This window comes from Grus americana, chromosome 28 (assembly GCF_028858705.1).
Source record: "Grus americana isolate bGruAme1 chromosome 28, bGruAme1.mat, whole genome shotgun sequence".
NCBI classification, from domain to species: Eukaryota; Metazoa; Chordata; class Aves; order Gruiformes; family Gruidae; genus Grus; species Grus americana.
In genome coordinates this window covers 1,797,348-1,812,780 of record NC_072879.1, presented here as the reverse complement: position 1 = coordinate 1,812,780, position 15,433 = coordinate 1,797,348, and the positions used below count along the sequence as shown (strand labels likewise).

Genomic DNA, 15,433 nt, shown 5'->3' with positions numbered 1-15,433 from the left:
CCGCGGCACCCCCGGGCACGTTGGCAGCGGCCAACGGGGCAGCGATGGCAGAGAAGCCCCCGGCGAGGCGCTGCCACCCACGGCCACAGGCCCCCTTGGCTCACGCAGCCCAAAGCCGACCGGGACCGTTCACCGTGCCGGCAAAAAGCCTCGTCCTGCGGTGCCGGAGCCGGGGGCTCGGTGGGACGGTGATGGCCGCAGCACCGGGAACAGCCCCGGCCCCCCCAGCCCTGGCACTGGAGGTGACACCCGACCTCCCGGTGAGCAGACCCCCCCCCATGACGCTGCCACGGCCCCACCGCCGGAGCAAAGGGCCTGGTGAGGTCCTGGGGATGGGGAGGTTTTGGGGTGGCTGGGGGGGTTTCAGCTCCCCGGTCTTGCCAGGCTCGGGCTGACCACGCAGGGTGGGGGCTCAGCCCCACAGCTGGGGCACAGGGGGATGGGACCCCCGCCCCCTCCCCAGCACCGAGGCAGCTCCAACCCCCTCAGGACCCCCCACCCCGTGCCAAGCGTGCGGGGGCAGAGCGGAGCGGCCGCGGCCCCCTCCTCTGCGGGCCGGGGGCGGTGGGGATGGGGATGCAGTTGTCATGGCAACCCTGCATCCATCCTCCACCGCGCTGGCGCACCAGCCCCGCTCACTCTCCGACCCCCCCAGGGCGATGCCTTGGACACCCCCCGCCCCCAGCCCCTCACCCAGCACAGGATGCGGCCCCAGAGCACACCCTCCCCGCTCCAGAGCTGAGCCCAACCCACCCTTCACCCCCAAACCCATCCCCAGCACCCCCAAACCGCCCAGCAGCATCCCAGGACCCCAGGGTGGCATCCAGCCCCCCCCCCCCGGCCCCCTGCCCCAAGGACCGAGGGACCCCCCCGAGCTCCCCCCAAACACAAGAGGCAGGGAGCAGCCGGGAGCTATCCTCTCTTTAATGCTCATTTTCAACACATTTGCCAAACGGGAACGTGGCGTGCAAGACGGGGAGCGTGCCGGCGTCCGTGGGCAAGGGCCTGGGGGGGGTCACGGCCCCCCTCACCCCCCCAACCTCCAAACCAGGTCCCAGCTAAGAAAAAATATATAAAGCACTAAAGGTGAAACATTCAGTCCCCCCTCCCCGAACACGTAGGACGATACAATCGAAGGTAAAAGCCCCCGCGGCTGCCAGGCGGTGCTGGGGCCAGGGGGGCCGCAGATAAATAACCTCCGGCCGAACCGGGTTTGGTTTGTTCAGTTCACACTATTTTTTTTTTTTTCCTCCTTTTTTCTTAAAAAGTCATTACAAAAAGAGCCAGCGAGGAGCCTCCTACAAAATGGGTTAGTGTTTGCCCCAGCCAGGGGCTGGGGGGGGGGGGGGGGAGGGAGTGGGGGGCCAGATCCTGCCCCCCCCTTCCTGGCCCGGCCGCCCCTGCTCTCTGCTCACAAACCCCCTTAAAAATTGCACGTGACATTTGGTTTCTTAACAGCCTTCCAGCAACTCAAGGGCTTGGGGGGGGATGAGGGGGGAGCAGCCTTCCTCAGCCCCCCCCTCCCAGTTGGGGTGCAGGGTCAGGCCCCACAGCCCCTGCTGTCAGGGAGGGAAAGAGCCATCAGTGCAGCGAGCTGCCAGGTCTCAGCCCATGGGAGAGGACAGACACCCCCCCCCCCCCCCAGCTGCTGCACGTGAAAGGGGGGGACACGGGGGGACACAGCCGCTCTTGGCGGCCACGGGGTCCGATGGGCTGGGGACGAAACCCGTGGCTGTAGTGCCAGAGGAGCAGCCGCCGCAGCCCCCCCCGAGCCCGGGCACGAGCCCCAGTGCTGCCCCACGGGGATGGAAACCCGCCCCCGGGGATGGCTGACGTCATTCCCAGCCCAGAGCCCCCCGGAAGGGGACCTGTGTCCCCCCCAGGGGCTGGGGCTGCGGGTCCCGGGAGGGTTGGCAGTAGTGGCTTGTCCAGGGAGGGGGTAGGAACAGCAAACAATAAAATTTACCCTGTAAAGTCGAGCACGGCTGGGGCTCGCTGCCCGCCGGGAAACAGCTCAGCACCGCTGCTGGATGCAGGGGGGGACGACGCGGATCCTGCCCCCGCAAAGGCAGCGTCACCCCATCCCCGGCTGGTCCCTCACCCACCCCGGGGCGGCAGCGGGTGCAGAGCGAGGAGTGTACGGCTCGGCGTGGGCATGCGGGAACCACGCGGTGTGTGACGGTGCGGTGCATGTGGGTGCCGTGGGCTTGGGGTCCCCTGGGAGACCCGCCAGTCCTGGGGCGGGGGGGGGGTTAACGACCGCATCTCCCCCCAGCAGCCCCCCCTCTCCCTCCCCTACGAGCCACAGCGGCCAGGGGCTGCACCAGCCCCCAAGTCACCGGGTGCGGAGGGAGGGAGAGGGGGGGGCTCACGGAGGAGGGTGGGGGTGAAGCCCACACCGTGGGCCCCCCCCCCTCCGCCTCAGAACTCCACCTTACAGGCGGGGAAGGTCTCATCCTGCATGGCCACGGTGCTGTTACTGCCCAGCACCGTGATGCCCAGCTCTTGCTGCCGGTCGTGGGTCTCCTGGTACCACTCGTGCATCACCAGCGAGTCGAAGGTGGGGATCAAGGTCACCTGCGGAGACACCCACCGCGCTGCGTCACACCCAGACCCCCCCGCCCCAGCACCGGGAGGGGGCTGAGCCCACCGCTCCAGGTATTTGGGGGGGGCTCACCTGGATGTCGGTGCCCCACTGGTGTTTGGCGGCGAGCAGGGCGTCGAGGAGGGAGCGCAGGACACCTTCCTTCAGGTGGTCGTCGCCGCTGACCACGTAGCAGAGGGAACGGACGCGCCGGAAAAACTCCTCGTCCACCGTCCGGGCGCTCCAGGAGCCGGGCAGGTAAGCCAGGTCCACGTAGACCGGGGGGCCCGGGGGGGCTGCAGCCCGTGCGCCTGCCAGGACGGGGGTACGGGACCTGTGAGCCGCAGTCCCCGCACTCCCCAAACCCATTGCACGGCACCAGCGGAGCCTCTGAGCTGCTCTGGGAGCCGGGAGCACCCACGTGTGTCCCCCCCCAGCCCCGTACCTGCTGGTGATGCCCTGCCGGTTCCCGCTGGCAGCCGGGCTCCAGTGCCGCGGGTGGTCCCTGGGGTGCGGGTGTCCCCGCCGGAGGGACCCTTCTTGTCCCCGAGGGGCAGCCTGGCCTTGTCCCCGGCGTCACGGGCTGAGCTGGCGGGACCCCTGGCCTTGGGAGCCAGGGTGGGGTGCCGGGGGGGCTCGGCTCTTGGGGCGGCAGGCGCCGAGCCCACGCGGGACGGGGTCCTCTTCACCTTGCCGGGGGTTTCCTTCTTCCCGGCGCGGGTCTGCTCGGTCGGCAGCGCCTCGGGGTCCACCATGCAGATACCGGGCTGGGCGGGGAGGGGGCAGGGGTCCTTCATGGGGGCCGGCAGCGGGTCGCGCGCCCTGGCCACGCCGTGGCTGGGATGCTCCGAGTCCTCGTCCGACTCCATCCCATCGGCCAGGATGGAGGGGCAGTCCTCGGTGGCCGGCGGGATGTCAGAGTCGGAGAGGGTGGGCAGCGACTCGCTGACGGAGGTGGGGGGTGTCTCGCCCGCCGGCTGACGGGGCCGACCCCGGCGCTGCACCAGCTCCTGCGACGGGTCACTGTCCGACAGCTCCCGGGGGCTGGCGGCGGCCGAGGGCGACTGCTCCGATTTGGGATGCTCGAACTCGCAGGGTGACACCAAGCAGAGGTCCACGTCGTGGGGAGAGTCGGAACGGCGGCCGGGCCGCGGCACCGCATCGCCGTCAGCCCGCGGCGGGTGGTGGCACGGCCGCAGCGGCAGCGACAACCCGCCCTTGGTGGCCTCCGGCTCTGGTGTCCCCCCGGTCCCCCGAGACCGCCTGCCCTCCTCCGGTGGGGACTCGCTGACGGGTGGCAGCACCTGCTCGAAGGAAACCGAGAGCGACTCGTCCACCTCGGTGGAGTGCGGGGAGCCCACCTCGGCAGGCAGCGAGGGGGTGGTGATGGTGGGGGACACGTCGGGGACGTCGTCCTTGAAAGGGCTGAGGGAGAGACAGCCGGCCTGCTTCTCCTGCGAGGAGCTGGAGCCGTCCTGCGAGGCTTTGCCTCCGGCCGGCGGCCAAGGGTTTGGCTGACGGTTCGAGCCGGTGCCCGGCTCCTCCATGCCATCGTCCACCGGCGACTGGTGGAAGGGAGTGTGCCCGGCACTGGCCGGCCCCGAGCTGGCCGGAGACATCATCTCCAGGGTCTTCTCCTCGGAGCTGCCGCAGGCGTCCTCACCGCCCTCGGGGCCGTGATTGAGCATCCCGGTGGGCGTCAGGTCAAAGTTGACGCTGCGGTCGCTCTTGGGGGTCTTGGCGAGGGGTGAGGGTGGGCAGACGGCTCTCAAAGGGCTGCTCTCCAGGTAGCGGAAACGCTGGGGGCTGTCGGGGTCCTCCAGGCCGTTCTCCAGGCAGGATGAGTCCTCCTGCCCCCCAGCTGCCCCGTTCTCCAGCGGCGAGGGCTCCAGCTCACTCTCGGCCGTGGTGATGCCCTCGTCCGTTGATTCCTCCTTCTTCCTCCTGCCGCTAGTCCCCGGCGAGGCGGCCCCCCGGCCCCGCTCGGCCTCCAGCACCATGTCCTCGGGGGAGGAGGACTTGGAGCCGTCCGACGCCCCCGGCTCCTTCCTGCCGCCTGCCTCCCGGGGGGCTTTGGCCTTGGGCTTCTCTGGCTCCTTCTTGAGGGGGGGTTTCTTGATGCTGCCGGCCTTGGCCAGGGGTTTGCGAGTCTCCGGGACCGGTGTTTTCCGGGCCAGGGGCTTGGCGGGAGCCTTGGCCTCTGCCTTGCTCTCCTTCGCATCCTTCCGCAGCGTCTCAGCCTTCACCTCCTTCTTCACCACCTTCGCCTCCTTCTTGGCCTCCCCCTTCGCCTCGGCCCCCTCGTCCTTCTTTGGCGGCTTCTTCTCCTCTTTCCGGGGAATGGGCTCCTTCTTGGGCACCACTTTCTCCTTGCTCGGCTTCGGCTTTGTGTCCACCTTCAGCTTCTCCATCGAAGACTCCAGCTTGGCCCGAGCATCCTTGGCTTTCTCCTCTTCTGATCCCGCTCGGGCTGTCTCCCCCAGGGATTTTGGCTTCTCCTTGGTCCCTGCCTTCACCTCCTTTCTCTCCACCTTTGATGGAGCCTTCTCCTTCGGCGCCGGTGCCCCAGCGTCCACCAAGCTGAGCTTGGAAGCCGATTTCAGGCTCTCCTTGCTCTCCGCCCTCCTCTGCTTAAGCAGCTTCTCAGGTTGGGGCACTGATGGTCCCTTCAAGTCATTCTTGGTGACCACGGGGTGCTTGAGGAACTCCAGGTGCTTCACCTTCTCCAACCCCTCCAGGATGCGGCCCTGGGGGGTGCAACCAGGGAAGAGGACCCGGATGATCTTCTCGGAGGGGCTGACGGGGTGCCAGACGAGCAGGGCGCAGACAGAGGTCAGGCACTGCAGGGGCAAGTCCTGCTCCTTGGGGTAGCTGTTGCCCGACCATTGCTGCAGGAGAAACTCCAGCTCCTTGGTACCCTTCACGGGGTTCAGGACGTACATGTCCAACCGGCCCACTCCCATCTTCTGGAAGAGAACGGTGGGCTCTGCGCGGGGTCCACTGTCCCGGGCCAGCGGGTTGGGACGGATACCCAGCTTCTCCAGGTAGTGCAGGGTCAGGGCAGCCTCATCGCAGCTCTTCAGCACCCGCGAGTTACCCTCGATGTCCTTCAGCTTCTCGGAGGCGTTGAGGAAGACGACACCCAGCTCCGGGGAGATGAGGTTCTTCGCCCAGTCCCCGCTGCCCTGCGACGGATCCTCCTCCAGCTCGGCCAGCTTCCTCTGCAGCAGGCTGTTAACGCCGGGCAGGCTGTCCGTGCCCGCGTGCGTCACCAGGATGGAGTCGATGCGGTCCAGGTGCCGGACCAGCTTCCAGAAGGATGACTTAGGGTTGGAGCCTCCGTTCACCAGGACGTTGAAGCCATTGACGGCAAAGAAAGCTGAGTCCCCTCTCCCACCCGGGAAGATATAGCAGCAGGGCTTGGAGAGCTTGAGGAAGCCGACCATGGTGGGGGGCTCGAGGAGGTCAAAGGGGGACTGGGGCTCCAGCGACTCCGAGAGGTACTCCATGAACTCCTCCAGCCCCTCCATCTCCGGCAGGATGCAGCCCGGGTTGTAGCGCAGCTCAATGAAGTCCTGGAGGTTGTGATGGTCCAAGCCCGAGTCCCTCCACTCCCCGAAATCGGGGCAGCTGATGGTCAGCCTGGCCTTGGCTGAGGGGTCTGCGGAGCTCAGGATCTCCCCTACCTGTGAGGGGATGAGGACAGCCAGAGCTTCAGGTGGGATGGGGCACCCAGGACCAGAGATGGGGCACCCAGGGGGTGCCCTGCCTCAGCCACCCCTCCCTCAGCAAGCACAGGGCACCCCTTCCCTGGGGGCTCCCACACCCCATCCCGCTCGCTGTACCCGGTGCTGGCACAATGCCTGGGGGGGGGGGGCTGGTCCCCCATTTGCACCCCCCCCCCAGCTGCGGCTCAGGGCCAGGATGTGGCCGATCCGCCCCCCCCGCCCCCGCTGCCCCTTCCCCAGCCCGGCAGTGAGAGGGACGTGGCTGCCTGCGGCTGGACCAGCCTCCTGCTCGTGCCGCTGCCGTGCCCGGCTCCCCCCACCGAGACGCCGGAGAACGTGAGCAGACAGTCGCTCCGGCAGCACTGGCCTGCGGCCCCCTCCACGCACCGGAGCTGGGGGAGGTGGGGAGCAGTCAGCTCCTCCCCGGGGGTCCCCCAGCTAAGCTCCCCTCCCCGGCACCGCACCTCCTTGTCTGTGAAGATCTGGATGAAATCCCGCAGGGAGAAGCAGCCCGTCTGCAGCATCAGCTCCCCTGTCTCCTCCACGCAGGGCCCGGCGAACACCAGCAGCTTGTGCTGCGATACGTCCGTGATGAGGTTTCGCAGCTGGGGACGGCGGGGACACGAGGAAAGAAGGGGACATGATGATGCCACCAGGCTCCATCCCGTGACACCCCCCTGCTCCGAAGGGACCTCAGCTGCATCCCCCGTCCCCCCCCGCCTTACCTCGTCGCACAGGGACTTGTCGGAAGGGTTGAGCAGCACGAGGGTCTCCAGCACATCTCCCCGGTGGTGGAGGGTCCGCTGACCTGTGGGGAGCGAGGGCTGACACCCACCTTCCCTAAAACAACGGGGCTGCACCCCAGTTTGGCTTCATCCCAAGGGGGTTGGGTGGGGGAAATGGTTTAGGGGGACACGGCGGCAGGGTCAGCCCCTGCCCACTTCCCCCATGGAAGAGGGACAGCCACCATCCCGCTCCCGGACACGGCGGGGGCCAACGGATCTGCTTAGCCGAAGGACACGTTTCCCGCATCCTTCCTGCAGCAGGGAGGGGAGGAAAGAGGTGGGAGACAGGCTGGGGGAGCCCCTCCTGTCCCCCCTGAGCACCATGGCAAGCCCTGGGTGCTCCCAGGGGGATCTCGGGGCTGCAACCCCCCCACTGGAGACCCTACCACCTCCCATGGGCCCCCTCCACACCCAGGGAGTGACCCACTGGCGTGACAAGGGGACACGGTGGGGACAGAGGTACCAGAGCGGCACCGGCATTCCCGGCTCCATCTTCTCCTTTCCCAGGGAAATCGCATCCCGCCCCGGGGTGAGGGAAGGAAGCGGTTTCTCACATGGTGGTGGGGATCACGGGGCTTGGATGTGAGGGGGTCACAAAGCCAAAGTCTGTTCCCACAGCGGCTGGGGGGGTGGCAGGGAGGGGGGGACGGCGGGGAGGGACTCGCGAGTCCCTCCCCGCCCTCCCCCCCTCCCTGCCACCCCCCTGGCTTGATTGGGGGGGGGGTTTTCCCCCACCCCACTAGACACCCCTGGGATGGGGGGGGTTTCCCCATTTTTACCTTTCACGATACTGGAAAAAGTGGCCGAGTGCCGGGACACGAAAAGCTTCAGCTGCTCGTCCAGGTTGCAGGATGACAGATCGATATCCCAAGAGCGGATTCCTTTTTTTTTTTTGGGGGGGGGATGGGATGACAAAAATAATGAGGGGGGGCTCAGCCCTGTTAGCACCCACCGGCACCGCGTCCCCACACCGCAGCACCTAAACGGCACCGGTTTAGCCAAGAAGCAGCACAAGTCCGCCCCACTCCTACCTCACCCTAAGACACAACCGTGCCAGCCCGGTGGCTTTGGGGACACCCCAGTGCGTCCCCAAATCCAGTCGGACCCCGGCACGAGGCCGACGCACCGACCGGCCGCCTGGCAGGCAGACGAGCACCTTGCACGGTGACTCACGGCAGCACCAGCTTTGCCAACCCAAAACCTCAGCCCCCGGGGCGACGGGCGCACCTTGCCGGCACCTCTTCAAAGGCGGCGATTAGAGGAATTAACGGTGCCGGAGGATTCGGTGCACACGGTGCTACCGCCGGTGCAGGTGTTCCCAGAGCGGGGTCGGAAACCCCGAGGCGTAGCCCCAAAACACCCAGAACCCCTTCAGGACCCCACAGGGGGGATTCACGGGGAGCTGCCAGCCCCCCACCGCGGTGACCGACCACCGTGGCCGCAACCGCTCCCCACTAACGGCCCCGGCAAACCGGCGGGCGATGGCGTAAGACGGCTGGGCCTCGGCACAGGGCGGCCGCGGGGGGTTGCACAAATTTTGCACAAGGCGCTGGGCGAGGGTTGGGGCTGGTTTGGGGGCAGTTTCGCTGCACGGGGACAGCGAGGCGCGGTCCTGCCCTCACAGGGGGTCCCACGAGGGAGGGGGACAACGGGGCAGTCCTGGCGACACGTGTGTGTGTGTCCCCCGCCGTGATGTGGGGGCTCTGCTCCAGTGCAGGGGTGCTCTGATGCCGTGGCCTGAGACCCCCCCCCCGCCCAAGCTCCGGCCGCAGCTCAGGGAAGGCCGGGGGGGAGAGACGGGAGCAGGGGGTGAAGGGGGTCCCCCAGCGCGGCCCCCCCCAGCCCCCACGGGGCAAGGTCCCAGGTGGTGACAAAGGGAGGGGACGGGTCCGCCCGCCGCCCCAGAGCCGGGGGACAGAACCCGGGGGAGAGGGGGCAGATCCCCAGGGTCTGGGGGCGAGGGAGGGGGCAGGTCCTGAGGGTCCGCCGCAGGAGAGGGGGCAGATGCTGGGGGTCCGGACCCTGGAGATCTGGGGCAGGAGAGGGCAGATCGGGAGGGCCCGGGGGGGGTCAGGCCCCGGGGGTGCGGGGCAGGAGCGGTCGGACCCCGGGGACCGGGAGGGCTCGGAGCCGGGAGTGGGGGGGGGGGCTCCGGGGGGGGGTGGGGGTGGCCCCGGGGCGGGAGGAGGGGGCACAGCCCGGGGCATCACGCGCGAGGGAGGGCCGGGCCCGCACCGGGGCAGCGCCGGGACCACCGCGGCCACCGCCACCGCCCCGGGAGCCGCGGGCTCACCTCGCTCCAGCTGCTGCAGCGCGGCGGCCAGCAGGCCGGGCCGGTGGCAGCCACCGCCCACGATGGCCAGCAGCGAGTAGCGGCGCGGCCCCGCGGCGGGGCCGGGAGGAGGAGGAGGAGGAGGAACCGGAACCGCCGCCGCCGCCGCCCGGCCCGCGCCCTCCGCAGCCCCCGCGGCCCGCGCCGCCGCCGCCGCCGCCATCTTCGGCGCCCCCCGCCCGCCGCGCCGCGCCGCGCTGGACCCCGCCCCCGCTGCGTCACCGCCGCCAAGTCCCGCCCACTGATGTCACCGATGGCCAATGGGAGATCACGGCACGGAGAGGGACGGGAGGGAGCGGAGGCGGGCGGAGAGGTCTTAAAGGGGCAATGGCGGGGTGGGGCCGCCGCGGGTGGGGTCCGGTTGCCAGTGCAGTGCAGTGCAGTGCAGTGCAGTGCAGTGCAGTGCAGTGCAGTGCAAGGGATGCGCAGGCCAGTGCGGAGCTGGGGGTGGGCGTTGCAGGGTGATGCGGCGATGGGAGGCAGCGTGGGGCTGGGGCCGTGCGGTGCGGAGCTGGGGGTGTGCGGTGCAGTGCGGTGCAGTGCCGGGGTGGGGGGCTGCGCGGCACGGTGCGGTGCAGGGGACAGGCAGCGCAAGGGCGAGGCTGTGCAGTGTAACTCTGTGTCGTGCACGGGTTGTGCGGTGCGGGGCAGGATGGGGCCGGGCCGGGCAGTGGAGCCCCCGTCACGTCCCCCCGCCCTCGGCCTCGCTGCCCAAACTGCTTCCAGCGGAGCAGGAATAAACGGTGCCGGGACTACGAGACCCCCCCGGGCCCAGCCCTTGGCCCCCAGCCCAGCACAGCAGCACCCACCCTCCTGCTGTCCCACCCCAGCCTCAGGTGCCCCACGTGGACCCGCAGCAGGATGGGACCCACCCTGCCCACCCTGCCCGGCCCCCCAGGACCCATGCCCAGCCCGGAGCCAGCGGCAGAGGGGTGCTGACCCCCCAGAGCCCCCAAAGAGCAGGCAGCAGGTATGAATCCAAGTCGTTTAATGCGGCCCTGGACACCCACAGCTCAGGGCACCCAAGGGTGCCAGGGTGCTGTGCAGGCACGTCCAGGGGTGTCTTGGGGCTCCCCCTCCACTGCACAGGGCACCACCTGGGCCAGCAGCATCCTGGTGGGTGGCAGCATCCCGGACGTCCCTGATGTCCCCGGTCCCTCACTTGAGGATGAACAAGTTGCGGGCGGTACCACGGGCGCAGCTGCAGAGCGTCCCGATGCGTGCCCCCTTCCGCACCGCGCACGGCTCCCCAGCCTCGCACTGCGGGACGGCACCGGCACCCCTCAGCCCCGGGGCTGGACCCCTGCGACTGGCACCCAAAGGGTCTGGCTCCGGTGCTGGCTGCGGGGCTTGGTGTCCCCCCTCCCCGAGTACTCAGGGCTGAGCACCCACCGCCCCCCAGCCCGGCTGTACCGAGGGCACCCAGCTCAGCCTCTTCTCCACCGCTGGCAGCTCCCTGCTCCCCAGCTTCTCCAGCACCTCCTGCGGTACCTCGACCTGCCGCAGACGGCACCGCGTCACCCCGAGTCCCCCAGGATGCTCATGGGGCTCCAGACCCACGTCACCCCAAACCCCCCAGGACACCGGTGCCAGATCCTGTCCCACCCACGAGCAGCACCCACCCCCACAGGCTGCACCCTGAGGTGTAACCACCACTCCGGACCCCCTGCATCCGGCTGGGGGTCGGTCCCTGCTGAAGGGGAATCAGGGCTGTGGTAGGATCAGGGGGGCTCGGGGTGCATCCCGCCCCCCGCGTGCAGCCTCGCGTCCTCTCCCCGGCACCCACTGTCCACTGCCGCCTGGCGCAGTGTCTCCCCCCACAGCACCCGAGCCAGGGCAGCCCATCGGGGCAGGACAGGAGAGAAACCCAGGAAAAAAGCTGCAAAGTCCCATGTGCTGGACATCCTGGTGCCCCCAGGGGAGCTGCCGCGAGGAACCCCCCAGCAGCTGAGAGCAGCGGCAGGCGAAGTCTTGGTCTCTCCCTCCCCAGCACGCCGGGGACACCCTGGCACAGCCAGAACCAGCCCAAAATCAGCGTCCAGCCTCCAAACTGGAAACATCCATCCCCTGCTCCCAGGCCAAAGGTGCCAGCCCCAAAATGGGTGCCTGGCCTGAAGCCTCCCGCAGCAGCCCTGACACAGCCCCACTCCCACTCGGGCTGCGGGCGCATCTAGACCCCGAAAGGGGCCGAGCAGCAGCTTACCGTCCATAGTGGAAATTGCTCCTTCTCGCCAGGAACCCACAGAGTTGGTGAAGCCACCACTTCTCATTACTGCTCTAATACTCCGCTAGACCCCTTTTCCCACCCGTTTAAACAGCCAGGCTGTTACGAAGCTAGTTACTCCAGAAGTCATTCTCCCTTGGCGTACACAACTTCCTAATCGCGTGGGGCCGGACTGAGAAAAGGGACCCACTTCCTATACAGCGGACTTTGCGGAGGCACCAATTTGTATTAGAAAATATAACTTGGCAAGTCCACGTGTTGTCGAATTGGACCATATATACTTTCAGAGAACTAAGTTTGCAGGTTCAACAGGTATCAAAGATGACGTTACAAAACCGTTTAGCTCTTGATATGTTGTTACTAAAGGAACGAGGTGCGCGTGGCGCGTTGAATTTAACCGACGGAGAATGTCGCGTAACTATGCACAACGCTACTACCTCGATAGAGCAAGCCCGTGCTAAAATGAAAGAAGTCGCTGATCAAATCACCAAACTGTTCCAATTGCTCCAGCCCAAAGACTGGTTTGACAGACTCTCTCCTAACTCTTGGTTTACCTCCCTCCTGAAGTCATTGGGACCCACGGGGTGGGGAAAGTGGTTGATCCAGGTTGGGCTTATTTTACTGGCTGGATTTTTGTTTTTAATGATCGGAATAGCCGTTGTTAAATGCATGATAAATCGCTTGTTCTCCTCTGCTGCTTCTCTCTTTTCTCCTTCTGTCCGCTATGTTTGTATCACCACCTTAGAAGATGAAATTCAAGGGGCCTTACGATTTTGGACAAATTGAAGTTGTTCAGGATCTCAGTGGAGAGCATATGGGTGCTGCTTGGACAAGGAAATTCTCTCGCTGCGGTCAATTACTTGCATCTGCAGGAAGAGTATTCGAGACGGAGTCTTCCCTAGAGATCCAGACAATCCCTCTTCCAGTGGTGGTGGAGGGGTGCCACCTCCAAGACCAGTGAAGTTCAAAGCAGAGCCACGGGGTGGTGTCAGAGACTGTTGAAAGGCCGCAAATGCCCTGTGTTGTCTCAGGGGGTGGTGTCAGACACTGCTGAGGAGCCACACGTACCCTGCGTTGTCTCCAACAACTCCTGGTCGCTGCGGGTGCTGTGGAGGTGGGGTGGTGGGCTGCCTCCCTCCACCTCTGGTAACTCTCCAGCGGCTGCTTTGGGCATGAGCTGGACACCTGGGACCCCGGAAGGCACGTTACCCCCCTCCCCGAGGGTGGGCGCTGAGGGCAGAACAGGATAAAGGCACCATGTGGTCACGCTGCTGTCAACCCACCGCCTGCAGACCAAGACCAAGACCTGCGGACCAAGACCGAGACCTGCGGACCAAGACCGAGACCTGCGGACCAAGACCTGTGGACCAAGACCTGCGGACCAAGACCAAGACCTGCAGACCAAGACCTGCGGACCAAGATGCCGTTCCTGTGACGACATCGTGGGATCCAAGGGTGGTGATACCTGTTCCATCCTCTCCTCTTCTTTTCTTTCTTCTGTCCCTCTTCTCCTTTCCTCTTAAGAAACTCATGCCTTATAAAACCGGTTGTTGCCTTTGCCAGATCAGTTTGCCCAGCTGTCGGTTGTACCAGTTGTTTTTTGTGGCCAGTGTTTTACCCGGCACAGATGCCGGTTGTTGACGCTTAGCCCGTAGATTGATAATAAAACTCAAATCAACCATCAACGGTGCCCAGAAATGCGCTAACCCTCCGGTCGATCCTCAAGGAGGTGAGATGCATATTGCCTCTTCTTCTGCTCCTGTGCTGGCAAGAGAGGGACGAACTGGGGTCATTCGTGTGCGCACGGGAACCACGTTGCCTCCTGATTGCCAGGGTTGTTGCAATGAACCAAATTGTCTGTAGCTACCCCTCTGCCCTTGCTGCAGGTGATGTGCAGGTACCCAGAGAGCTGAATGTCCGGGCAGCGGACTGGAGTCGTTCAGAAGCGTCCTTTGGGGACCAGAATGAGATCTGTGATCTCATATCATACCAAAGCGACACGCTAACCACGTACCTTAAACCTGATCGAGTCCCTGCTGTGCTAATTAGGCTGCTGCTTTCCAAAGGCAACTTTCTTAGAGGAAATAAAATTACAATCTGGAAAATACTGCGTGTTTGTTTCCAGGATGAAAAGCGCGTCTCATAAGTTGTTATTATTATATTTACAGGTTTGACACGGGGAAGGAGTTGTTGTCTGGGGATTGTTGAGTAACGGTCCAGTCTGTTTTCTGCGCGAGGCCGGCGTTTGCCTCTGCGTCCTCATCGCGCGCGCGCCCTGCCGAGTCGAACCGAACAGCCTCTCTCCTTGCACGGCGCGTGGGCCACCCGAGGCCATCCTACACCTCCTAAAATAGAGGAGCAAGGCATGTAGGAATAAAGGACGACGGGAAGGAATCGGGAAAGGTGAATTAAAGTCTAGATATTTTTAAAGCAAACCAAGCAGTTTGTTTTGGGAGGGGTTGTTCTTTGCTTGCACCCGTATGAGCTTGGTGTGGTTTTTTCCTGAAGCATTTGCTACTGGTGGAGTAAGGGTGCTGCGCTGCACCGGATTGTGCTCCCATTAGTAAATGCAACGGCCTTTTAGTTACACCTGCTGTTGTTGCCGTTTTGTAGGAGAGTATTTAAAGCCTTTCCTGTCTGACCACGCCATTCTGTCTTTCTGTTTAAGTACAGATTAAACTCTGTATTGAATCTATTCCTTCTTCTAGAGGCTGCCAAAGGGTGAAGACTGGCGTCACGCAGAGCACCTTGGGGCACGACGGAGGCAAAGGAAAAGCTAACAAGGTACGGTCCTTCCACGTCTTCCCTCCTAGCAACACGTAGAACACAAAAGCCTTTGTAGTAGGAGCGGAGGGAGAGGTCAGCCCTCGCCACCACGCAGCAATAAAACACAAGGTGATTGCGCTTTGTCGGAGGAATTCGCAACGAAAGGGGCAAACGTTTACCATAAGGAAAACGCAACAAGGAACCTAAGCTCAATCGGCTGAGTTGGGCTTTACAGTGAGGTCTTCTGGTAGCATTTTACACCCGGGTTTTACAGGCTTGACCTAAAATTCAAGGGACCTTGCAAACCCCATGTTTCCTTTCGAAGCCAGAGTTCTGTGCCAAAGCCCAGTCTTGAGCATGTCAGTATTTTAGTTCAGTGAGTCTTCAATACGTACCTAACTAAACCTCTAAACATCTTTCAAGCACTCTACTAAAGGCATCCATTTTATGTTCGGATCCTACTGGTGATTTTATAATTAATAATACCAAGTAAAAGTGAGAAACTTAGAGAAGAGACAATTTGTAGGGTGAGGGCATTCCCCTCAGGGTATTTAATGTGGTAATTCCTTAGCTCATGGCAAAACAGACGGTCAGATTCGACAGCAAGAAATGTCTTCGTTATACTCAACGTACAAGTCCCATAGTACGGAGACGGTGGGATGAATTATCGCTTTAAATACCAACCCATGCCTGGCTCTTGCGCACAGCGCCTTAAAGGCAGAGCGCCAAGGTACAGATTGGGTGACACGCATGCTGGCGTTGAACGGGCTGATTTTCACACCACCCCCTGGAATAAGCTTCATGTTTGAAGGGTTTTTTCCAAGCGTTTTGCGGTATCAATGTAGGTCTTGGTGAATTTGTTTGGAGAAAACGCAATGTGGAAGAGCAAAGGTTTGTTTACTCGAAAAGCCTCAATGTAAAATACAGCCTTATCATCCTACAAGTGGGGGAGGTTGGGTTTTTGTAGGTGCCTTCTTCAATTCTTACAGTTTTAATTCTTTTTATTCATTTAAT

General features: G+C 64.1%; 1 protein-coding gene across 1 annotated transcript; it reads right to left on the bottom strand.

The window, feature by feature from the left end:
- Positions 1-908: 908 nt before the first annotated feature.
- MAP1S (microtubule associated protein 1S) lies at positions 909-9,626 on the bottom strand. The gene is made up of 7 exons (XM_054805675.1): positions 9,391-9,626; positions 7,877-7,978; positions 7,038-7,120; positions 6,777-6,917; positions 3,030-6,270; positions 2,678-2,895; positions 909-2,577 (listed from the first exon to the last, which is right to left on the bottom strand). Exons 1-7 carry the CDS (start codon positions 9,590-9,592, stop codon positions 2,422-2,424), a joined length of 4,143 nt encoding a protein of 1,380 aa, XP_054661650.1. The 5' UTR covers positions 9,593-9,626; the 3' UTR covers positions 909-2,421.
- Between the last annotated feature and the right edge of the window lie 5,807 nt (positions 9,627-15,433).

What these genes read in the sequence shown, in the direction of transcription:
- MAP1S (XM_054805675.1), bottom strand. Translation starts at nt 9,592, where the DNA reads ATGGCGGCGGCGGCGGCGGCGCGGGCCGCGGGGGCTGCGGAGGGCGCG. An exon ending in AGATCTTCACAGACAAGGAG is followed by an intron (nt 6,271 to 6,776) that starts GTGCGGTGCCGG and finishes ATCCCCTCACAG; the next exon opens with GTAGGGGAGATCCTGAGCTC. An exon ending in AGTGGGGCACCGACATCCAG is followed by an intron (nt 2,578 to 2,677) that starts GTGAGCCCCCCC and finishes GTGTCTCCGCAG; the next exon opens with GTGACCTTGATCCCCACCTT.